A 24353-nucleotide genomic window follows, 5' to 3' on the forward strand; every position below is an offset into this window, starting at 1 on the left:
CATTTTGATAGTAGGTTAATATAGATAATAGACACATCATGTGTTGCATTCATTATAACACTTATATAAGACTTTTAAAGTAATTTTGATCGTAAGCTAATATAGACACTTACATCATGTGTTGCATTTATTATAACACTTATATAAGACGTTTAAAGTAATTTTGATAGTAGGCTAATATAACTAATATAGACACTTACATCATGTGTTGCATTCATTATAACACTTATATAAGACTTTTAAATTAATTTTGATAGTAGGCTAATATAACTAATATAGACACTTACATCATGTGTTGCATTCATTATAACACTTATATAAGACTTTTAAATTAATTTTGATAGTAGGCTAACATACTAATATAGACCCATCATGTGTTGTCTTCATTGTAACAGTTATATAAGATGTTTAAAGTCATTTTGATAGTAGGCTAGTATAGATAATATAGACACTTACATCATGTGTTGTCTTCATTATAACAGTTATATAAGACATTTAACGTCATTTTAATAGTAGGCTAACATAACTAATAGACACTTACATCATGTGTTGCATTTATTATAACACTTATATACGACTTTTAAAGTAATTTTGATAGTAGGCTAATATAGACACTTAGATCAGATCATGTGTTGCCTTCATTATAACACATATATAAGACTTTTAAAGTCATTTTGATAGTAGGTTAATATAGATAATAGACACTTACATCATGTGTTGTCTTCATTATAACACTTATATAAGACTTTTAAAGTCATTTTGATAGTAGGTTAATATAGATAATAGACACTTACATCATGTGTTGTCTTCATTATAACACATATATAAGACTTTTAAAGTCATTTTGATAGTAGGTTAATATAGATAATAGACACTTACATCATGTGTTGTCTTCATTATAACACTTATATAAGACTTTTAAAGTCATTTTGATAGTAGGCTACTATAGCTAATATAGACACTTGCGTCATGTATTGTCTTCATTATAACACTTATATAGGACGTGTAAAGTCATTTTGATAGTAGGCTAACATAAATAATATAGACACTTTCAACATGTGTTGTCTTCATAATAAATAACACTTATACAAGGCGTTTATTTTTTTGCGGCTCCGGACAGATTTATTCGTCGTGTTTTTGGCCAAATTTGTCTCTTTTAACATTTTGGGTTCCAGACCATTGCCCTAAACAATTGCATGGTGTTCATGATTTTCAGGCATAAAAATGGTTAAATAAAAAATAAAAAATGCCAATGACTACTATAAGACCAAGACAAAACCAGGACATGTTGGTTAGTATCGTGGCTCAACCTCAAGCCGCATTATTATTGTACAGTGTGTTGGATTAAATGAGTGTAAAAGTGTTGTTTTTAATGTTAAAAAGCACTTATTTAGAAACTTGTAAACATTTTTTCTCTCGTTTTTTTATGTAGTTATGACCCTATTTGATATAAAATGGATAACTTTGCAGAAATGCATTCAGGCTCGGAACCAATTAACAACAATAAAGGAGAGTTTGCCACAGCATATTATGTTTTTGAGTGGCAGCAGTCTTGTGCTGCGTCTGCAGTCTTCAGTTGTAATATAACCTTATTTTAATAGCGTCGTAAAAAGTTGCCCCACAATGTGTTGTTTCAGCAAACTCTCCAAAATGTGGCGAGTGAAATCACATCATCAACATTGTCGGAGCGTTGCCGTTTGATCCACCCCATAAATCGCTAAATCCTCGGGTTGGCACTTTCCCTATCTGCCAGCCTTCACCTTCCAACTTGCAGCAGATTACAGAGGACCTCTTAACGAGGACGCCGCCAAATTGTGGGCTTGGCGGAGGAGTGGAGCTCCTTGCTGGTCGTCTGTGATGTTGGCGTTGGAATAGAAGAGTCTGCTTGAGTCATCGAGGCCTGCAGGAAGCACCCGACTTCTTTTATTCACTCAACAATCTTCCAACTGTGCACTGGAACCTCAAACATCAAACATCTATGCCAAGATCACTCGTTCAAGCTTAGAAACTATTGGAATCCTGGAAATAGTCTGTTCCGGGGTCAAACTGCGGCCATCCTTAAACCATGTTTAAGTGTACTGGCATGGAGGTTCATTTTAACTTTTGTTGACATTGAATTTATGTCACTGAATTTTATTGCATTTGAATTTTGTGAACTGATTTTTTTTTTCTACATCTGACAATTTCATTGAAAAAAAATTGTGAGCAAAATGCGTGGGTTGAAAACTTTTTAAATCTGGTGTATAAAAAAGATTCAGTGTATAAATATTTTGTGTAAAAGAATTCAATGTAAAAAAGAAATCATCCAACCATCCATCCATCTTCTTCCGCTTATCCGAGGTCGGGTCGCGGGGGCAGCAGCCTAAGCAGGGAAGCCCAGACTTCCCTCTCCCCAGCCACTTCGTCCAGCTCCTCCCGGGGGATCCCGAGGCGTTCCCAGGCCAGCCGGGAGACATAGTCTTCCCAGCGTGTCCTGGGTCTTCCCCGTGGCCTCCTACCGGTTGGACATGCCCTAAACACCTCCCGAGGGAGGCGTTCAGGTGGCATCCTGACCAGATGCCCGAACCACCTCATCTGGCTTCTCTCGAGAGAAGCCAGAAAAAGAAATCAGTGTATAAAAATTCAGGGTAAAAAAAATTAAGTGTATAGAAATTCAGTGCATGAAAATTCAGGGTAAGAAAATTCAGTGTATAAAAATTCAGTGTACAAACAAAATCAGTGTATAAACATGCAGGGTAAAAAAAGAGTTCAATATACAATAATTCAGAGTATAAAAATTCAGGGTAAAAAAGTTCAGTGTATAAAAAATGTTGTGTAAAAAAAATTTAGTGTAAAAACAAAATCAGTGTATAAAAATTCAGGGTAAGAAATTTCAGTGTAGAAAAATTCAGTGTACAAACATTTTATGCAAAAAAATTCAGTGTAAAAAAAAATCAGTGTATAAACATTCAGGGTAAAAAAGTTCAGTGAATAAAAATTCAGAGTATAAAAATGTAGGGTAAAAAAAGTTCAGTATATAAAAAATGTTGCGTAAAAACATTTAGTGTAAAAAAAAAATTAATGTATAAAAATTCAGGGTAAAAAAGTACAGTTTAAAAAAAAAATTTTTATAAAAATTTGTGTAAAAAAATTCAGTGTAAAAACAAAATCAGTGTATAAACATTTAGGGTAAATAAGTTCAGTGTATAAAAAATATTGCTTTAAAACATTTAGTGTAAAAAAGAAAATCAGTGTATAAAAATTCAGGGTAAAAAAGTTCAGTGTAAAAACAATAATTTGATAAAAAGTCTGTGTAAAAAATTTCAGTGTAAAATACAATCAGTGTATAAACATTCAGGGTAAAAAAGTTCAGTGTATAAAAATTCGGAGTATACAAATGAAGGGTAAAAAAGTACAGTGTAAAAAAAAAAAAAATTACAAAAAATTTGTGTAGAAAAATTCAGTGTAAAAACTAAATCAGTGTATAAAGATTCAGGGTAAAAATGTTAAGTGTATAAAAAATATTGCTTTAAAACATTTTGTGTAAAAAAAAAGATCAGTGTATAAAAATTCAGGGTAAACAAGTTCAGTGTAAAAAATTAATTTTATAAAAAATCTGTGTAAAAAATGTCAGTGTAAAAACAAAATCAGTGTATAAACATTCAGGGTAAAAAAGTTCAAAGTTCAGTGTATAAACATTTGGAGTAAAGAAATTTAGGGTAAATAAGTTCAGTGCAATATGATGGCAGTCACACATAAGAGATACGTGTAGACTGCAATATGATGACAGCCACACAAGAGATACCTGTAGACTGCAATATGATGGCAGTCACACATACGATACACGTGTAGACTGCAATATTTTGGTGGTCACACATAAGAGATACGTGTAGACTGCAATATGATGGCGGTCACACATAAGAGATACGTGTAGACTGCAATATGATGGCGGTCACACATAAGAGATATGTGTAGACTGCAATATGATGGCAGTCACACATAAGAGATACGTGTAGACTGCCATATGATGGCAGTCACACATAAGAGATACGTGTAGACTCCACAATGATGGCAGTCACACATACGAGATACGTGTAGACTGCAATATGATGGCAGTCACACAAGAGATATGTGTAGACTGCAATATGATGGCGGTCACACATAAGAGATACGTGTAGACTGCAATATGATGGCGGTCACACATAAGAGATACGTGTAGACTGCAATATGATGGCAGTCACAAATAAGAGATACGTGTAGACTGCAATATGATGGCAGTCACACATAAGAGATACGTGTAGACTGCAATATGATGGCGGTCACACATAAGAGATACGTGTAGACTGCAATATGATGGCAGTCACACATAAGAGATACATGTAGACTGCAATATGATGGCAGTCACACATAAGAGATGCGTGTAGACTGCAATATGATGGCAGTCACACATAAGAGATACGTGTAGACTGCAATATGATGGCAGTCACACAAGAGATACGTGTAGACTGCAATACGATGGCAGTCACACATAAGAGATATGTGTAGACTGCAATATGATGACAGCCACACAAGAGATACCTGTAGACTGCAATATGATGGCAGTCACACATAAGAGATACGTGTAGACTGCAATATTTTGGCGGTCACACATAAGAGATACGTGTAGACTGCAATATGATGGCGGTCACACATAAGAGATACGTGTAGACTGCATTATGATGGCAGTCACACATAAGAGATATGTGTAGACTGCAATATGATGGCAGTCACACATAAGAGATATGTGTAGACTGCAATATGATGGCAGTCACACACAAGAGATGTGTAGACTGCAAAATGATGGCAGTCACACATAATAGATAAGTGTAGACTGCAAAAAGACACCAGTAAACAACACCAACACTTTCAATGTCCCAATGAAAATAAAGAACATTACACACAGCACTCAAATATCTGTCAAAATGTTTTAGTATGACTTTTAAGCCGCACCGCTTGATGGATTTTCGGCCCATTTCGGCTAGCATAGTCAGAGATTATTACTAAGTATTACTTTGGTAAGGACCACAACATGGCACCCTTTAGCAGACATCTTATCTGGCGTTTTGTTTCACAATATTTTGCAGAACCAACTTTTCTTACCTTCTGTCAAAATGTTTTAGCACGACTTTGGTAAGCTATTAAGCTGCGCCGATTGAGGGATTATCGGTGCATTAAGGCTACCATAGTCAGACGTACTGTGCTTCAACATAGGAGTATTATTATGTTGTGTTTATAAGGTAAAACATATAATCTGGCGTTTTGTTTTCGCAATATTATGCAAAAGCAACTTTTCTTACCTTCTGGTACCTGCTGATCTGTATTGGAGATCTGCATAAGTCCTGAACATTTGTGGACTGTAGTCCGTGCCGATACCGCAGTGGAAAAGCTTCTTCTTTTTATCTATCTTCTTGTTATGATTCATCCTCCGCTGTTGCCATTTCTAATATAAAGTAGTGTAAAGTTCTTCATAGTTGTGTGGTACTACAGTATTTAAAAATTAATTTATTTCTGGAAGTGTTGGATGACATTGAGGTGTAGAACTTCTAAGAAGTGTTCTGGTGCTGTGTGAATGTTTGTGTAAATCCTGCTAGAATCCGGTCCTCCGGGCTACAACGGACCGGATCAGCATCATAAAGGTCAGTCTCCCACCCATGCAGACCGCCATGAGGTAAACGCCACAAGGGGGCCTACCTTTGTAGAAGCAGTCCTGGCTGTGCACGATGGCGATCCTGCGGCGCTGCGAGCAGGCGGCGCGGTGCAGCTGGCAGTGGTTGGAATAGAGCTTCCCGTCCGAACCGCACACGGGCTTGTAGCGCTCCTTGCAGCGGTCCGGGCAGCCGCACTCTCCCCGGCCCGTAGACTGGTTGACGGCGCAGCGGCGGCCGGGGCCGCAGTACTTGAGCTGGCACGGGTTGGTGTGGCCCGTCACACCTGCAAAACACCAATGGAGCGCTATGAGGGCACGTGTGGTGGAGAGGAGGCAATTTTGGGTGATGTCGGACGCCTCATACTGTTGATAATACCACATGTGGTTTATTCAAACCCACATAGAATTGTTCTCGCTGGCACTTTTTGATGTCACCCTCACTCAACCTTGGACCCATGTATATTTATATATATATATATATATATATATATATATATATATATATATTGGGTATATGATTGGGTATAAAAGTAGATTCCATGAAATGCTCAGTCATTCACGAACAAGGATGGGGCGAGGGTCACCACTTTGTCAACAAATGCGTGAGCAAATTGTTGAACAGTTTAAGAAAAACCTTTCTCAACCAGCTATTGCAAGGAATTTAGGGATTTCACCATCTACGCTCCGTAATATCATCAAAGGGTTCAGGGAATCTGGAGAAATCACTGCACGTAAGCAGCTAAGACCGTGACCTTCGATCCCTCAAACTGTCCTGCATCAACAAGCGACATCAGTGTGTAAAGGATATCACCACATGGGCTCAGGAACACTTCAGAAACCCACTGTCAGTAACTACAGCTGGTCGCTACATCTGTAAGTGCAAGTTAAAACTCTCCTATGCAAGGCGAAAACCGTTTATCAACAACACCCAGAAACGCCGTCGGCTTCGCTGGGCCTGAGCTCATCTAAGATGGACTGATACAAAGTGGAAAAGTGTTCTGTGGTCTGACGAGTCCACATTTCAAATTGTTTTTGGAAACTGTGGACGTCGTGTCCTCCGGACCAAAGAGGAAAAGAACCATCCGGATTGTTATAGGCGCAAAATGTAAAAGGCATTATGTGTGATGGTATGGCGGTGTATTAGTGCCCAAGACATGCGTAACTAACACATCTGTGAAGGCGCCATTAATGCTGAAAGGTACATACAGGTTTTGGAGCAACATATGTTGCCATCCAAGCAACACTACCATGGACACCCCTGCTTATTTCAGCAAGACAATGCCAAGCCACGTGTTACATCAACGTGGCTTCAAAGTAAAAGAGTGCGGGTACTAGACTGGCCTGTCTGTAGTCCAGACCTGTCTCCCATTGAAAATGTGTGGTGCATTATGAAGCCTAAAATAGCACAACAGAGACCCCCGGACTGTTGAACAACTTAAGCTGTACATCAAGCAAGAATGGGAAAGAATTCCACCTGAGAAGCTTAAAAAATGTGTCTCCTCAGTTCCCAAACGTTTACTGAGTGTTGTTAAAAGGAAAGGCCATGTAACACAGTGGTGAACATGCCCTTTCCCAACTACGCTGGCACGTGTTGCAGCCATGAAATTCTAAGTTAATTATTATTTGCAAAAAACGATAAAGTTTATGAGTTTGAACATCAAATATGTTGTCTTTGTAGTGCATTCAATTGAATATGGGTTGAAAAGGATTTGCAAATCATTGGATTCCGTTTATATTTACATCTAACACAATTTCCCAACTCTTATGGAAACGGGGTTTGTATGTACAGTATATATACATATATATATATATATATATATATATATATATATATATATATATATATATATATATATACATATATATATATATACATATACATATGTATATATATACATATGTATATATATATATATATATACATATATATATATATATATATATATATACATATATATACATACATATGTATATATATATATATATATATATATATATATATATATATATACACATATATATATATATATATATATATATATATATATGTATATATACACACATGTATGTATTTATATATGTAAATATATAATATATATATATATATATATATATATATATATATATATATATATATATATATATATATATATATAATATTATTTATATATATATTAACATACTGTATAATTATAATAATAATAATACAATGTACTCTATAAGGGTTGACAGCAAAGAAGACATGTAAGGGTACAAAATGAAGCATCCATCAAGAGTTCTTGGCGAGCACAAAGCGTGAAAGCATCCGTCCTGCAGGCTATTGCTATAAAAATAAACAGTCAGGATACAATTTTAAAGAGCGGGTTAGGCGGTGATAGCCTGAGGTTGTTATGTCTCAGATGCATGATACTTGTCTGCGTGCGGCAGCAAATTACAGACATCATTTCTCCCCATTATAGTAAAACAGGACCAGTAATAAAGCGTGCTCAATCACGCAGTTTGGGAGCGACATTGTCCTAAACAAACTCAGGCTGATTGCGCTGTCTGACGTCACACCGCCACTCACGCTGTGACCCGCACGCAGGCAGACAATTTGCCACTTTATTCATTCCCAGCGGTAATGATTATTCCGCCAATTGCTGCGACACGGGTGGGCATCCTCTCTGCCACCGGCGGGGTCGTTGAAGGGCGCGCTCGTTTGTCATCACCTTTGTGCTGGCAGTCAGTCCATATCAAACACATGTGTTTAGTCATGGAGTCTTTTTTTGTTTTTCTCATTGCTCCCTGGGAAACTGAAAAGTTGTTTTTTGAAGAAATTAATTTGCCTGCAAATCAATCTGGAGTTTAAGAACTGCAGTTTTAAGCCATGCATTTTTCCCCTTGGCTAAAAATAAATCAACTGTATTTTCCGGACCATAATGCACACCGGATGATAAGGCGCACTGCCCATGAAGGGTCTATTTTTGATCTTTTTTCATATATAAGGTGCACTGAATTATAGGGCGCTTTAAAGGAGTCATATTAATATTATTTTTCTAAATGTAAAAGACTTCCTTGTGGTCTACATAACATGTAATGGTGGTAACTGTTTTAATGACACTCACACTTTACTTCAATCAATAACGGAGCAGCATCTCCTCATCCGTGGCTCACTAGCGCAACAACAACACCCGAAATGTGTCCCGTGAAAAACCGTCCAGAACCGCAACTCTCTAATAACTAAAGTTGTTTGGGTGAATAATGTAAACTCACTACACCGGTATGTTTTAGTGCTTTCATGGCAAGTTTACTGACAGATATAAGTAAGAACTTTACACTACTTTATATTAGAAATGGCAATAGCATAACAAGAAGATAGAGAAAAATAAGAAGCTTATCGACACGGACTACAAAGGCGGACGTGCGCACATTTTCAGGACTTATGCAGACCCCAAATACAGATCAGCAGGTACCAGAAAGTAAGAAAAGTTGCTTTTGCATAATATTGCCAAACAAAACGGCAGATAATAGGTCTTACCTTATACACACATACACACACCATAATAATACTCCTATGTTGAAGCACAGTACAATCCATCAAGTGGTGTGGCTTCATAGCTTACCAAAGTCCTACTAAAACATTTTGATGGATTTTTGAGTGCCGTGTGTAATGTTCTATATTTTCAATGGAACATATAACATGTTGGTGTTGTTTACTTGAGTCATATTGCAGTCTACTTATATCTCTTATCTGTGAATGCCATCTTATTGCAGTCTACACGTACAAATTATGTGTGAATGCCATCATATTGCAGTCTACACGTACAAATTATGTGTGATTGCCATCATATTGCAGCCTACACATATCTCTTATGTGTGACTGCCATCATATTGCAGTCTACACGTATCTCTTATGTGTGACTGCCATCATATTGCAGTCTACACTTATCTCTTAAATGTGACTGCCATCATATTGCAGTCTACACCTATCTCTTATGTGTGACTGCCATCATATTGCAGTCTACACGTATCTCTTATGTGTGACTGCCATCATATTGCAGTCTACACTTATCTCTTTTGTGTGACTGCCATCATATTGCAGTCTACACTTATCTCTTATGTGTGACTGCCATCATATTGCAGTCTACACGTACATATGTGTGATTGCCATCATATTGCAGTCTACACGTATCTCTTATGTGTGACTGCCATCATATTGCAGTCTACACGTATCTCTTATGTGCGACTGCCTTCATATTGCAGTCTACACTTATCTCTTATGTGTGACTGCCATCATATTGTAGTCTACACTTACTGTATCTCTTATGTGTGACTGCCATCATATTGCAGTCTACACGTACATATGATGTGTGATTGCCATCATATTACAGCCTACACGTACATATTATGTGTGACTACCATCATATTGCAGTCTACAAGTATCTCTTATGTGTGACTGCCATCATATTGCAGTCTACACATATCTCTTATGTGTGACTGCCTCATATTGGAGTCTACACGTATCTCTTCTGTGTGACTTTCATCATATTGCAGTCTACACGTATCTCTTATGTGTGACTTTCATCATATTGCAGTCTACACGTATCTCTTATGTGTGACTGCCATCATATTGCAGTCTACACGTATCTCTTATGTGTGACTTTCGTCATATTGCAGTCTACACTTATCTCGTATGTGTGACTGCCATCATATTGCAGTCTACACTTATCTTTTATGTGTGACTGCCATCATATTGCAGTCTACACGTATATCTTATGTGTGACTGCCATCTACCGGTCACACTTATCATTACACCATGTACCACATAAAATAGCTTCGAGGTGGGTAAGCTAAATCAAACGTATTAGGTACATTAGACGCACCCGATTATAAGGCGCACTGTCGAGTTTTGAGAAAAAATATATATTTTAAGTGCGCCTTATTTTAAGTGGGCAATTATTTTCACTCGGGGGCCACATTGAGAGAAAAAATGTGTATGGGAGGGGGGGGGCAATGTGTATGTGTGTATAAATGATATATATACACATTTAGCTGTACAGTATGTGTGTTTGGGTCCTTTTTTTCAGGAACACTAAATACAAAAGTCACAATGTCCCATAAAGTTCCAAAAAACGTTATGACAGACCTCCTCAAAGAAAGGGAATGGAATTTTACTTTTTTTTTTACTGAATGGGACACCCAAAATGTAAATTAAAATAAAGAAAGTGGGATTTACAATATTAACTATGAACAATAAAACACTGAATATTAACACCATTTGAACATCTTTTACTTTACAAGGCAGGTGCATCAGGCGGTAAGTTGAGACATCCTCTATTTCACCACTAAGGACACTGCATGTGAAATGTTTTGACTTATGTTGTGTTTCTATTGTTTTATAGGCATACCTACGACATATATAGAAGTGTGCTGTGTGAAGGATTGAGAGCCCCGGATGGGAGATATTTATGTTTGTTAATGGCCACTTTAAGTTTGATACTTCCACACCCTGCCCTTCCTACAAAGACTTGTGCAATAAATGCCCTTTTCGGCTTTCTGCAAACCCAATCCTATGTCTTGGTGAGAATCAGGTTCCACAATATATATAATAAAACATAAAGCTACCCTGCTCCCTCGTGGTCTGTGCCGTCTACTCTCCTCCTGTACACAATAATATATACATATTTTACATCTCAGACCAAGCAAAACACAACAAAAATGCAACAAAAAGCAAAATATGAATGCAAAGTGTAATAAACACATACAATATGTTTTATTATCACGTAAAAATCTGCTTCCGCATCTGTTTCTGACACGTGTTTGGGGTTGGCTGCTCTAAAAACAAACCCCGTCCACTCTGCTTTGTTCCTGGTCTGAGCTGCTGTGACCTAGATGACCCTAATTACTCCTATAACACTCAAAAGTGCAGATTTCAACCAATGAAATACTTTCTGTACTTCAAAACTTACGCTCATTTAAAAACATCACTGCACGTCATAATGGCAAATACACTTTTCATGTTAAAGGTCTAAAAAAATGATGTAGAACGTCCGGCCCTATTTTGCCCAGGTCTGTTTTCATGTGATCCCATGCAAGTGTTGTGAGAAAGAATGATAACTTTTATAGTGTGAGAACTAAATATGTGCTGCCCTCTTTGTCCAACGTGCAGTACCACAGTAGCAGTAACGTTCTATGGTTGTACTACGTTGAACATGAATATTGCCATATTAATATCGGCATCTGCACCAAAGTCATGTAGTTGTTCCGTTTTCTTTACGCATAACCTATTTTTTGTCAAATAATAACTTTGGATGAGTAAAGAATTATGTACTTTTATGGGAGTTTGCAGAGGTACCGATACCAGGTACTGATTTATCCATCCATCCATCCATCCATCCGTCTTCTTCCGCTTATCCGAGGTCGGGTCGCGGCGGCAGCAGCCTAAGCAGGGAAGCCCAGACTTCCCTCTCCCCAGCCACTTCGTCCAGCTCTTCCCGGGGGATCCCGAGGCGTTCCCAGGCCAGCCGGGAGACATAGTATTCCCAACGTGTCCTGGGTCTTCCCCGTGGCCTCCTACCGGTCGGACGTGCCCTAAACACCTCCCGAGGGAGTCGTTCGGGTGACATCCTGAGCAGATGCCCGAACCACCTCATCTGGCTCCTCTCCATGTGGAGGAGCAGCGGCTTTACTTTGAGCTCCTCCCGGATGACAGAGCTTCTCACCCTCTCTCTAAGGGAGAGCCCCGCCACCTGGCGGAGGAAACTCATTTCGGCCGCTTGTACCCGTGATCTTGTCCTTTCGGTCATAACCCAAAGCTCATGACCATAGGTGAGAATGGGAACGTAGATTGACCGGTAAATTGAGAGCTTTGCCCTCCGGCTCAGCTCCTTTTTCACCACAACCGACCGATACAGCGTCTGCATTACTGAAGACGCCGCACTGATCCGCGTGTCGATCTCACGATCCACTCTTCCCTCACTCGTGAACAAGACTCCGAAGTACTTGAACTCCTCAACTTGGGGTAGGGTCTCCTCTGCAACCCGGAGATGGTACTCCACCCTTTTCCGGGCGAGAACCATGGACTCAGACTTGGAGGTGCTGATTCCCATCCTAGTTGCTTCACACTCAGCTGCGAACTGATCCAGTGAGAGCTGAAGATTCTGGCCAGATGAAGCCATTAGGACCACATCATCTGCAAAAAGCAGAGACCTAATCCTGCAGCCACCAAACCGGATCCCCTCAACGCCCTGACTGTGCCTAGAAATTCTGTCCATAAAAGTTATGAACAGAATCAGTGACAAAGGGCAGCCTTGGCGGAGTCCAACCCTCACTGGAAACGTGTCCGACTTACTGCCGCCAATGCGGACCGAGCTCTGACACTGATCATACAGGGAGCGGACCGCCTTAATCAGACAGTCCGATACCCCATACTCTCTGAGCACTCCCCACAGAACTTCCTGAGGGACACGGTCGAATGCCTTCTCCAAGTCCACAAAGCACATGTAGACTGGTTGGGCAAACTCCCATGTACCCTAAAGGACCCTGCCGAGAGCTGGTCCACAGTTCCACGACCAGGACGAAAACCACACTGTTCCTCCTGAATCTGAGGTTTCACTATCCGGCGTAGCCTCCTCTCCAGTACACCTGAATAGACCTTACCGAGAAGGCTGAGGAGTGTGATCCCACGATAGTTGGAACACACCCTCCGGTTCCCCTTTTTAAAGAGAGGAACCACTACCCCGGTTTGCCAATCCAGAGGTACCGCCCCCGATGTCCACGCGATGCTGCAGAGTCTTGTCAACCAAGACAGCCCCACAGCATCCAGAGCCTTAAGGAACTCAGGGCGGATCTCATCCACCCCCGGGGCCTTGCCACTGAGGAGCTTTTTAACTACTTCAGCAACCTCAGCCCCAGAAATAGGAGAGCCCACCACAGATTCCCTAGGCACTGTTTCCTCATAGGACGACGTGTTGGTGGGATTGAGGAGGTCTTCGAAGTGTTCCCTCCACCGATCCACAACGTCCGCAGTCGAGGTCAGCAGAACACCATCCTCACCATACACGGTGTTGATAGTGCACTGCTTCCCCTTCCTGAGGCAGCGGATGGTGGTCCAGAATCGCTTCGAAGCCGTCCGGAAGTCGTTTTCCATGGCTTCCCCGAACTCCTCCCATGTCCGAGTTTTTTCCTCCGCGACCGCTGAAGCCGCACACCGCTTGGCCTGTCGGTACCTGTCCGCTGCCTCAGGAGTCCTATGAGCGAAAAGAACCCAATAGGACTCCTTCTTTAGCTTGACGGCTTCCCTCACCGCCGGTGTCCACGAACGGGTTCTAGGATTACCGCCACGACAGGCACCAACTACCTTGCGGCCACAGCTCTAATCAGTCGCCTCAACAATAGAGGTACGGAACATGGTCCACTCGGACTCAATGTCCAGCACCTCCCTCGTGACATGTTCAAAGTTCTTTCAGAGGTGGGAATTGAAACTCTCTCTGACAGGAGACTCTGCCAGACGTTCCCAACAAACCCTCACAATGCGTTTGGGCCTGCCGGGTCTGTCCGGCATCCTCTCCCACGATTTACATCGAATCAAAAAATACCATTGTGGAGGGAGGCGTGGCTAGCGCTGCCTGCGGGAGCGGAGGTCACCGTCCCTGTCCAAGGTGCTGAGGACAGCGCGCCGACAGACAGGGGCGTGTCCGGGCCGGCTTGGAAACACAGCTGAACAGGTGATTAGATTTCCCAGGTGGTACGAGTTGTCTAATCACCTGTTGCCTTAAACAGTAGCGGCCGGGAACAGCAGGAGGAGGAAGGACTTGGAGAGACTTTTGAGGGACTGAAAAGTCAAATAGCGAAAAACTATTGATGTGTATTAAAACTTTGTTCAACTCTGGACGCCGGTCTCCTGTGATCAGCGGAACCGCTAGGAAGCGACTCCCACAACCATATTTGGATACTTAAGTTGCACGTTACAGCACGTCCGGTTGCAGGCTAGCACTTGGCAAACAAACAGGCGTACTTTCAGGTCATGTTGTAATTTTCCATGGCAACAAAGCAAAGACTCCTGAGAGACAGCACTCACAAGTAAGGCTCCACTTATTAAAATGTGCTAGCTTGATGCTAAATAATTGGAATGTGCCATATACATGCTACCAATTAGCATTAGCAATTTGACATGGCGATTTCAACACCTCTACAGTCTGGTCAAAAGAACTACAACTAAGATGCACATTACAATCAAACAGCTGGTAATAATTACAATTCTTAACAAGTTGTACAAAAGCCAAAAGCAGTGAAGTTGTCACGTTGTGTAAATGGTAAATAAAAAGAGAATACAACAAATCCTTTTCAACTTATATTCAATTGAATAGACTGCAAAGACAAGATATTTAACGTTCGAACTGGAAAACTTTGTTATTTTTTGCAAATATTAGCTCATTTGGAATTTGATGCCTGCGACATGTTTCAAAAAAGCTGGCACAAGTGGCAAAAAAGAGTGAGAAAGTTGAGGAGTGCTCATCAAACACTTATTTGGAACATCCCACAGGTGAACAGGCTAATTGGGAACAGGTGGGTGCCATGATTGGGTATAAAAGCAGCTTCCATGAAATGCTCAGTCATTCACAAAACAAGGACGGGGCGAGGGTCACCACTTTGTCAACAAATGCCCGAGCAAATTGTTTAAGAACAACATTTCTCAAGCAGCTATTGCAAGGAATTTAGGGATTTCACCATCTACGCTCTGTAATATCATCAAAAGGTTCAGAGAATCTGGAGAAATCACTGCACATTGAATGCCTGTGACCTTCAATCCCTCAGGCATCAAAAAGCGACATCAGTGTGTAAATGATATCACCACATGGGCTCAGGAACACTTCAGAAAACCACTGTCAGTCACTCCAGTTTGTCGCTGCATCTGTAAGTGCAAGTTAAAACTCTCCTATACAAAGCTAAAGTTATTTATCAACAACACCCAGAAAGGCTTCGCTCGGCCCGAACTCATCTAAGATGGACTGATGCAAAGTGGAAAAGTGTTCTGTGGTCTGACGAGTCCACATTTCAAATTGTTTTTGGAAACTGTGGACGTCGTGTCCTCCGGACCAGAGAGGAAAAGAACCATTCGGATTGTTCTAGGCACAAAGTGTAAAAGCCAGCATGTGTGATGGTATGGGGGTGTATTAGTGCCCAAGACATGGGTAACTTACACATCTGTGAAGGCACCATTAATGCTGAAAAGTACATACAGGTTTTGGAGCAACATATGTTGCCATCCAAGCAACGTTACCATGGACGCCCCTGCTTATTTCAGCAAGACAATGCCAAGCCACGTGTTACATCAGCGTGGCTTCATAGTAAAAGAGTGCGGGTACTAGACTGGCCTGCCTGTAGTCCAGACCTGTTTCCCATTGAAAATGTGTGAAGGCTAAAATATGAGAAGGGAGACTGTTGAACAACTTAAGCTGTACATCAAGCAAGAATGGGAAATAATTCCACTTCAAAAATGTGTCTCCTCAGTTCCCAAACCTTTACTGAGTGTTGTTAAAAGGAAAGGCCATGTAACACAGTGGTAAAAAAATGCCCCTGTGACAACTTGTTTGCAATGTGTTGCTGCTATTAAATTCTAAATTAATGTGTTAAATCTCACAAAAGGGTGATTTATTTGCCGAAATATTAATTACTGGATTGATTTTAGTGTGTTCTATTAATTATTTAAAAGTGGCCCTAAAATGCTTGAATTTGTTTATGCATTTGGCCCTCAGGGGAACAATTTTGGACACTACTTTAGTCAGAATGTGGAAGGGACATACTGTGTGTGCACGTGTGTGTGCGCGCGTTTGTGTGTGTGTGTGTGTGTGGTGTGTGTGCTTGTATTTCTACCCTTCTTGAGATATAAAGAAGGAAAAGTATCTTCCATATGAGGAGGTGTGAACAAGTGATGACATAAATCATGGTCCCCAATATCATTGCATCTAATAGAGAGCCAACTACTAGAGTCCGTGAACATTGCTCCAAGGTCAAGGTTTTTTGTTGATTTAATGTGAATACAAAAGTAAACATTGACAGGTGCAAATTCTGACTTTTGTCATAATTTTGCCAGGTAAAATTCCGATTATTATTATAATATTGGCAATATTTTTAAGTTTTCTTATAAAATTGTGACTTTTGTTGGGTAAAATGCCGTCTCTTTTCATAAAATTGCCAAAATTGAAGCTTTTCCTTGTAAAATAATGTTGCACAAATATTCAGATTTTCTTGTAAAATTTTGACTTGCGTTGAGTAAATTTACAAGTTTTATTATAATACTGCCAAAATTCTAAGTTTTTCTTGTGAAATTTTGACCTTTTTCTTGTGCAATTCCTACTAATTTTTCACAACAAGCTTTTTTATATTTGCATAGTATGTATATATTATTAATGTTGTAAATGCACATCTGTATATCTAGAAAGGGTGGTCCTTAAGAGGGATGCATTTTTCAAATGGACTGTGTGTCGCTTTTAAAAGTGCTCCCCCTCTGGTCAACATATGAAATAACAAGTGTGTTATTAAAACACACCCCCTTTGGCCAATAGTAATTAAAACAATAAATAAATATGTATATAGAGACATACTTTAATAACTTGAAGTAAATAATGAAGATTAAAAAAAACAATTACAAACAAAAAATAAAAAAATATAAATTTTTGAACTAAAGGCAGTCTTTCTCACAATGTGTCGACTTCTTATAAAATTGGGAACAATTTCTCATATTCTTTCTGTTTCTGTAATATTGCAATATTTTCGGGTAAAATGATTACTTTTTTTATGTAAAATGATTACTTTTAATGCAAAATGGCGACATTTGTCATATAAAATTCCGACATTTATCACAATATTGCCGAATTTTTTGTTGTTCTTGTACAATAGTGACATTTTTTGAGTAAAATTCTGACTTTTCTCATAATTTTGCCAGGTAAAATTCCGATTATTATTATAATATTGGCAACTTTTTAAAGTTTTCTTGAAAAATTGTGACTTTTGTTGGGTAAAATGACGACTCTTTTCATAAAATTGCCAAAAATTGAATCTTTTTCTTGTAAAATTGCGACTGTTATTGAGAATAATTCCAACTTTTATCATAATGTTGCACAAATGTTCAGATTTTCTTATAAAAATGTGACTTGCGTTGAGTAAATTTACGACTTTTATTATAAAACTGCCAACATTCTGAGTTTTTCTTGTGAAATTTTGACCTTTTTCTTGTGCAATTCCTACTCATTTTTCACAACAAGCTTTTATTATACAAACCCCGTTTCCATATGAGTTGGGAAATTGTGTTCGATTGAAATATAAACGGAATACAATGATTTGCAAATCCTTTTCAACCCATATTCAATTGAATGCGCTACAAAGACAACATATTTGATGTTCAAACTCATAAACTTAATTTTTTTTTTGCAAATAATAATTAACTTAGAATTTCATGGCTGCAACACGTGCCAAAGTAGTTGGGAAAGGGCATGTTCACCACAGTGTTACATGGCCTTTCCTTTTAACAACACTCAGTAAACGTTTGGGAACTGAGGAGACACATTTTTTAAACTTCCCAGGTGGAATTCTTTCCCATTCTTGCTTGATGTACAGCTTAAGTTGTTCAACAGTCCGGGGGTCTCCGTTGTGGTATTTTAGGCTTCATAATGCACCACACATTTTCAATGGGAGACAGGTCTGGACTGCAGGCAGGCCAGTCTAGTACCCACACTCTTTTACTATGAAGCCATGTTGATGTAACACGTGGCTTGGCATTGTCTTGCTGAAATAAGCAGGGGCGTCCATGGTAACGTTGCTTGGATGGCAACATATGTTGCTCCAAAACCTGTATGTACCTTTCAGCATTAATGGCGCCTTCACAGATGTGTAATTTACCCATGTCTTGGGCACTAATACACCCCCATACCATCACACATGCTGCCTTTTACACTTTGCACCTATAACAATCCGGATGGTTCTTTTCCTCTTTGGTCCGGAGGACACGACGTCCACAGTTTCCAAAAACAATTTGATATGTGGACTTGTCAGACCACGGAACACTTTTCCACTTTGTATCAGTCCATCTTAGATGAGCTCAGGCCCAGTGAAGCCGACGGCGTTTCTGGGTGTTGTTGATAAACGGTTTTTGCCTTGCATAGGAGAGTTTTAACTTGCACTTACAGATGTCGCGACCAACTGTAGTTACTGACAGTGGGTTTCTGAAGTGTTCCTGAGCTCATGTGGTGATATCCTTTACACACTGATGTCACTTGTTGATGCAGTACAGCCTGAGGGATCGAAGGTCACGGACTTAGCTGCTTACGTGCAGTGATTTCTCCAGATTCTCTGAACCCTTTGATGATATTACGGACCGTAGATGGCGAAATCCCTAAATTCTTTGCAATAGCTGGTTGAGAAAGGTTTTTCTTAAACTGTTCAACAATTTGCTCAGGCATTTGTTGACAAAGTGGTGACCCTCGCCCCATCCTTGTTTGTGAATGACTGAGCATTTCTTGGAATCTACTTTTATACCCAATCATGGCACCCACCTGTTCCCAATTTGCCTGTTCACCTGTGGGATGTTCCAAATAAGTGTTTGATGAGCATTCCTCAACTTTATCAGTATTTATTGCCACTTTTCCCAACTTCTTTGTCACGTGTTGCTGGCATCAAATTCTAAAGTTAATGATTATTTACAAAAAAAAAAGTTTATGAGTTTGAACATGAAATATGTTGTCTTTGTAGTGCATTCAATTGAATATGGGTTGAAAAGGATTTGCAAATCATTGTATTCCGTTTATATTTACATCTAACACAATTTCTCAACTCATATGGAAACGGGGTTTGTATTTACATAATATGTATATATTATTGATGTTGTAAATACACATCTTTATATATCTAGAAAGGGTGGTCCTAAAGAGGGAGGCATTTTTCTCAGGTCTCAAGAAGGAAACAAATACAAGAATGTGTGTGTGTGTGTGTGTGTGTGTGTGTGTGTGTGTGTGTGTGTGTGTGTGTGTGTGTGTGTGTGTGTGTGTGTGTGTGTGTGTGTGTGTGTGTGTGTGTGTCTGTGTGTGTGTGTGTGTGTGTTGTAGCAAAGGCTGCAGAGGGATTGCAGATGTAGTAGGACAGTGGCGTGAGCTAAGCCTCAATATGGCAGCAATGCATAAGTAGACCACAACAAACCCGGGGCTCTTTTGTCTGCCTGCACTGAATGTAAATGCTCACATCAGGCCCAGCGACGTGCCCTCCTGTCTTCAAGCACTTTCCCGTACACCCCACCCCAGAAAATCTACTCTACGTTTCCTATTTGGGGATGTTTCATGGTGTTGCCTCCTGCTGAACCCAGCGTGTTTGTCTGCTCTCCTTGTCATGTTTTCCATTACAGCAGCTCTCCGACCCCGGGGAGCGAGCGCGGTGTGGTAAACAGCGAGGTCGGCCGAGATGAAGACTGTTGATGATGACCGCTACTTTTTCCCGACGCTTTGAGCCCTGCGGCTTATAAAACGGTGTGGCTAATCCATGGATTTTTCTTCCCTGACGGCCGTAATGCAAATAAAAAAATAAAAAATAAATAACAAAAAAAAAAGGAAAGACCCCTGCATGGTGTGTCATTGTTTGGGCTATGGCGCCATTTGGACGAGTTTGCGTACTGCAAGTGATGCTGTGCCCTTCAGATTAAATCAGAGCTGGGCATTCGTATCCCGTAATTTTCAGACTATAAGTCGCAGTTTTTTTCATAGTTTGGCCGGGGGTGCGACTTATACTCAGGAGTGACTTAGGTGTGAAATGATTAACACATTAGCGTAAAATATCAAATAATATTATTGATCTCATTCACGTAAGAGACTAGACGTATACGATTTGATGGGATTTAGCGATTAGGAGTGACAGATTGTTTGGTAAACGTATAGCATGTTCTATATGTTATAGTTATTTGAATGACTCTTACCATAATATGTTACGTTAACATACCAATTGGTTATTTATGCCTCATATAACGTACACTTATTCAGCCTGTTGTTCACTATTCTTTATTTATTTTAAATTGCCTTTCAAATGTCTATTCTTGGTGTTGGCTTTTATCAAATACATTTCCCCAAAAAATTCAAGTTATATATGTTTTTTTCCTTCTTTATTATGCATTTTCGGCAGGTGCAACTTATACTCCGGAGCGACTTATACGTCGAAAAATACGGTATGTGTATGGATTCTTCATTCATCACTCCGAGCAACATTTGTAGGTTTTACAATATAACTATAACAATTTTCACTTACTAAACCGTCCCATGTGTGATGTATGTAGGAGTGTTTTCATGCATATTTGTACGTGCTATTGTAATGTAATGAGGCTAGCATTGTTATCATTAGCTAATATGTTATGATTTATATGTTTAGGAATGTCAGTGTCAGTATTATTAACTCACAATGACATGTATTTTGTATTGTTTCGCTTTCACAAATTCACCAAAAACATCACCGTGGAGTTATCGAGTCTGTTCAGCAGATTGCCAGTGGGTGCATGGCGATGACTTCTGTTTTGTTTGAACAGCTGTTTTACTGCCATGTTACAGCCACCGTGTGGGAACAATTAAGGCATGTCAATAAATAGGGGTGTAACGATATTATAAATACCGCAATATTTCGGCATCAAAATCCCAATAAAACCGTGAGATGATACGGTACAAAATGTTATTTTTTTAAATTGGCCGGTCTGGACGTAACCTTAATCTTCGCTAAAAAATTCCCTGCGTCGTGCGAGTGGGCGAGGACCAGGTCGTAAAAGAGAGAAAAATGACTCGACAGTGCGCCTTATAACCCGGTGCACCTAATGTACGGAATAAGTTTGGTTGAGCTTACCCACCTCGAAGCTATTTTATTTGGTACATGGTGTAATGATAAGTGTGACTGGTAGATGGCAGTCACACATAAGAGATACGTGTCAAATGCAATATGATGGCAGTCACACATAAGAGATACGTGCAGACTGCAATATGATGGCAGTCACACATACGAGATACATGTAGGCTGCAATAGGATGGCAGTCACACATAAGAGATACGTGTAGACTGCAATATGATGGCAGTCACATATAAGAGATACGTGTAGACTGCAACATAATGGCAGTCACACACAAGAGATACGTGTAGACTGCAACATGATGGCAGTCACACATAAGAGATATGCGTAGACTGCAATATGATGGTAGTCACACATAAGAGATACGTGTAGACTGCAATATGATGGCAGTCAAACATAAGAGATACGTGTAGACTGCAATATGATGGCAGTCACATATAAGAGATACATGTTGACTGCACAATGATGGCAGTCACACATAAGAGATACGTGTAGACTGTAATATGATGGCAGTTACACATAAGACATACGTGTAGACTGCAATATGATGGTAGTCACACATAAGAAATAGGTGTAGACTGCAATATGATGGCAGTCACACATAAGAGATACGTGTAGACTGCAATATGATGGCAGTCACATATAAGAGATACGTGTTGACTGCACAATGATGGCAGTCACACATAAAAGATGCTTGTAGTACTGCAATATGATGGCAGTCACACATAAGAGGTACGTGTAGACTGCAAAATGATGCAGTCACACATAAGAGATACGTGTAGACTGCAATATGATGGCAGTTGCACATAAAAATATGTGTAGACTGCAATATGATGGCAGTCACACACAAAAGATACGTGTAGACTGCAACATGATGGCAGTCACACATAAGAGATACATGTAAACTGCAATATGATGGCAAACACACACACAAGATACGTGTTGACTGCAATATGATGGCAGTCACACGTAAGAGATACGTGTCGACTGCAATATGATGGCAGTCACACATAAGAGATACATGTAGACTGCAATATGATGGCAGTCACACAAGAGATACGTGTAGACTGTAATATGATGGCAGTCACACATAAGAGATATGTGTAGACTGCAATATGATGGCAGTCACACATACAAGATACTTTTAGACTGCAATATGACTCAAGTAAACAACACCAACATTTTATATGTTCCATTGAAAATACAGAACATTACACACGGCGCTCAAAAATCTATCAAAATATTTTAATAGGACTTTGGTAAGCTATGAAGCCACACCGCTTGATGGATTGTACTGTGCTTCAACATAGGAGTATTATTATGGTGTGTGTATAAGGTAAGACACAGTCACACATAAGAGATACCTGTAGACTGCAATATGACGCCAGTAAACAACACCAAAACTTTAAATGTTCCATCGAAAATAAAGAACATTACACATGGCACTCAAAAATCTGTCAAAATGTTTTAGTAGGACTTTGAAGCCCATTGTCGGCTTTCGTAGTCAGAGATACAAGTATCATTATGGTGTGTGTATAAGGACCGTAAAATGGCACCCATTAGCAGACATAGTATCTGGTGTTTTGTTTCACAATATGCAAAACCAACTTTTCTTACCTTCCGTAAAAATGTTTTAGTTGGACTTTAGTAAGCTATGAGGCCGCACCGCTTGATGGATTATCAGTGCATTAAGGTTAACATAGTCAGACGTACTGTGCTTCAACATACGAGTATTATTATGGTGTGAGTGTATAAGGACCGCAGAATGGCACCTATTAGCAGACATATTATCTGGCTTTTTGTTTCGCAATATTATGCAAAAGCAACTTTTCTTACCTTCTGGTACCTGCTGATCTGTATTTGAGATCTGCATAAGTCCTGAAAGTTTGCGAGCGTCAGTCTTTGTAGTCTGTGCCGACACCGTAGTCGATAAGCTTCTTCTTTTTCTCTATCTTCTTGTTATGTGACATTCATCCTCCGCTGTTGCCATTTCTAATATAAAGTAGTGTAAAGTTCTTACTTATATCTGTCAGTAAACTCACCATGAAAGCACTAAAACATACCGGTGTAGTGAGTTTACATTATTCACCCAAGGAACTTTAGTTATTAGAGAGTTCCGGTCGGATGTTTTTTTAGGGACACATTTCGGGCGTTGTTGTTGCACTAGTGAGCCACGGATGAGGAGATGCTGCTTTGTTATTGATTGAAGTAAAGTCTTTGTGGCTGTTCTGTTTGAAAGGCACCAGCAGAGAAAGTACTGCCGTGTTCCTGCTTCTGAGGTGTGACATTACACTTTCTTGGCTTCTGTGTGAAAGACACATGTGTAAAAAAAAATAAAAAAAACATTTTTTCCAAGTTAATGGGTTTTTGGTGGGAAAGGTGACTGACATCAAACTATTTCATGGATCAAAGTCTTTTTAAGCACCTGTGTGAATTCTCCCTTTCTCGCTGCTAATTAATGGCCTTTCCAGGCACAAAGTCAACACCGTAGCTTCACCGCTTCTGAGGTGGCGTCAGGGGTGTGACATTACACTTTCTCGGGTTTTGTGTGAAATGTACATGTGAAGAAATGCAGGATTAACTCTGACGGATTAGACTTTTTTCCAAGTTTGGGGCTTTTCTGTGTAAAAGAGACAACTGAGATCAGATCAATGGCTTGTGTAAATGTAAGTATTTGCCTTAAGCCAAAACATGTTTCCACCTAGCTCACGATATCATCACAGTGATGCATTGATATTTTCCCTTTCTCACTGCGCTTTGAATCCAGCTTTGTCACTGTTCTGTTCGAACGACGCTTCAAACTGAATGCACTCCAGGGACGAAGTCAAGACAAGTTTTCCCG

At 39.7% G+C, this 24353-nt stretch overlaps 1 protein-coding gene across 3 annotated transcripts in view; it reads right to left on the reverse strand.

The window, feature by feature from the left end:
* The window catches only part of fstl5 (follistatin-like 5), a 570108-nt gene that overhangs the window by 352120 nt on the left and 193635 nt on the right, over positions 1-24353 (reverse strand). For all 3 annotated transcript variants that reach the window (XM_072914911.1, XM_061976896.2, XM_061976895.2), the window contains exon 4: positions 5710-5949. In XM_072914911.1, the coding sequence (XP_072771012.1) occupies positions 5710-5949 (240 nt within the window). The remainder of the gene's footprint in view (positions 1-5709; positions 5950-24353) is intronic.

This window comes from Nerophis lumbriciformis, linkage group LG16, assembly GCF_033978685.3.
Source record: "Nerophis lumbriciformis linkage group LG16, RoL_Nlum_v2.1, whole genome shotgun sequence".
NCBI classification, from domain to species: Eukaryota; Metazoa; Chordata; class Actinopteri; order Syngnathiformes; family Syngnathidae; genus Nerophis; species Nerophis lumbriciformis.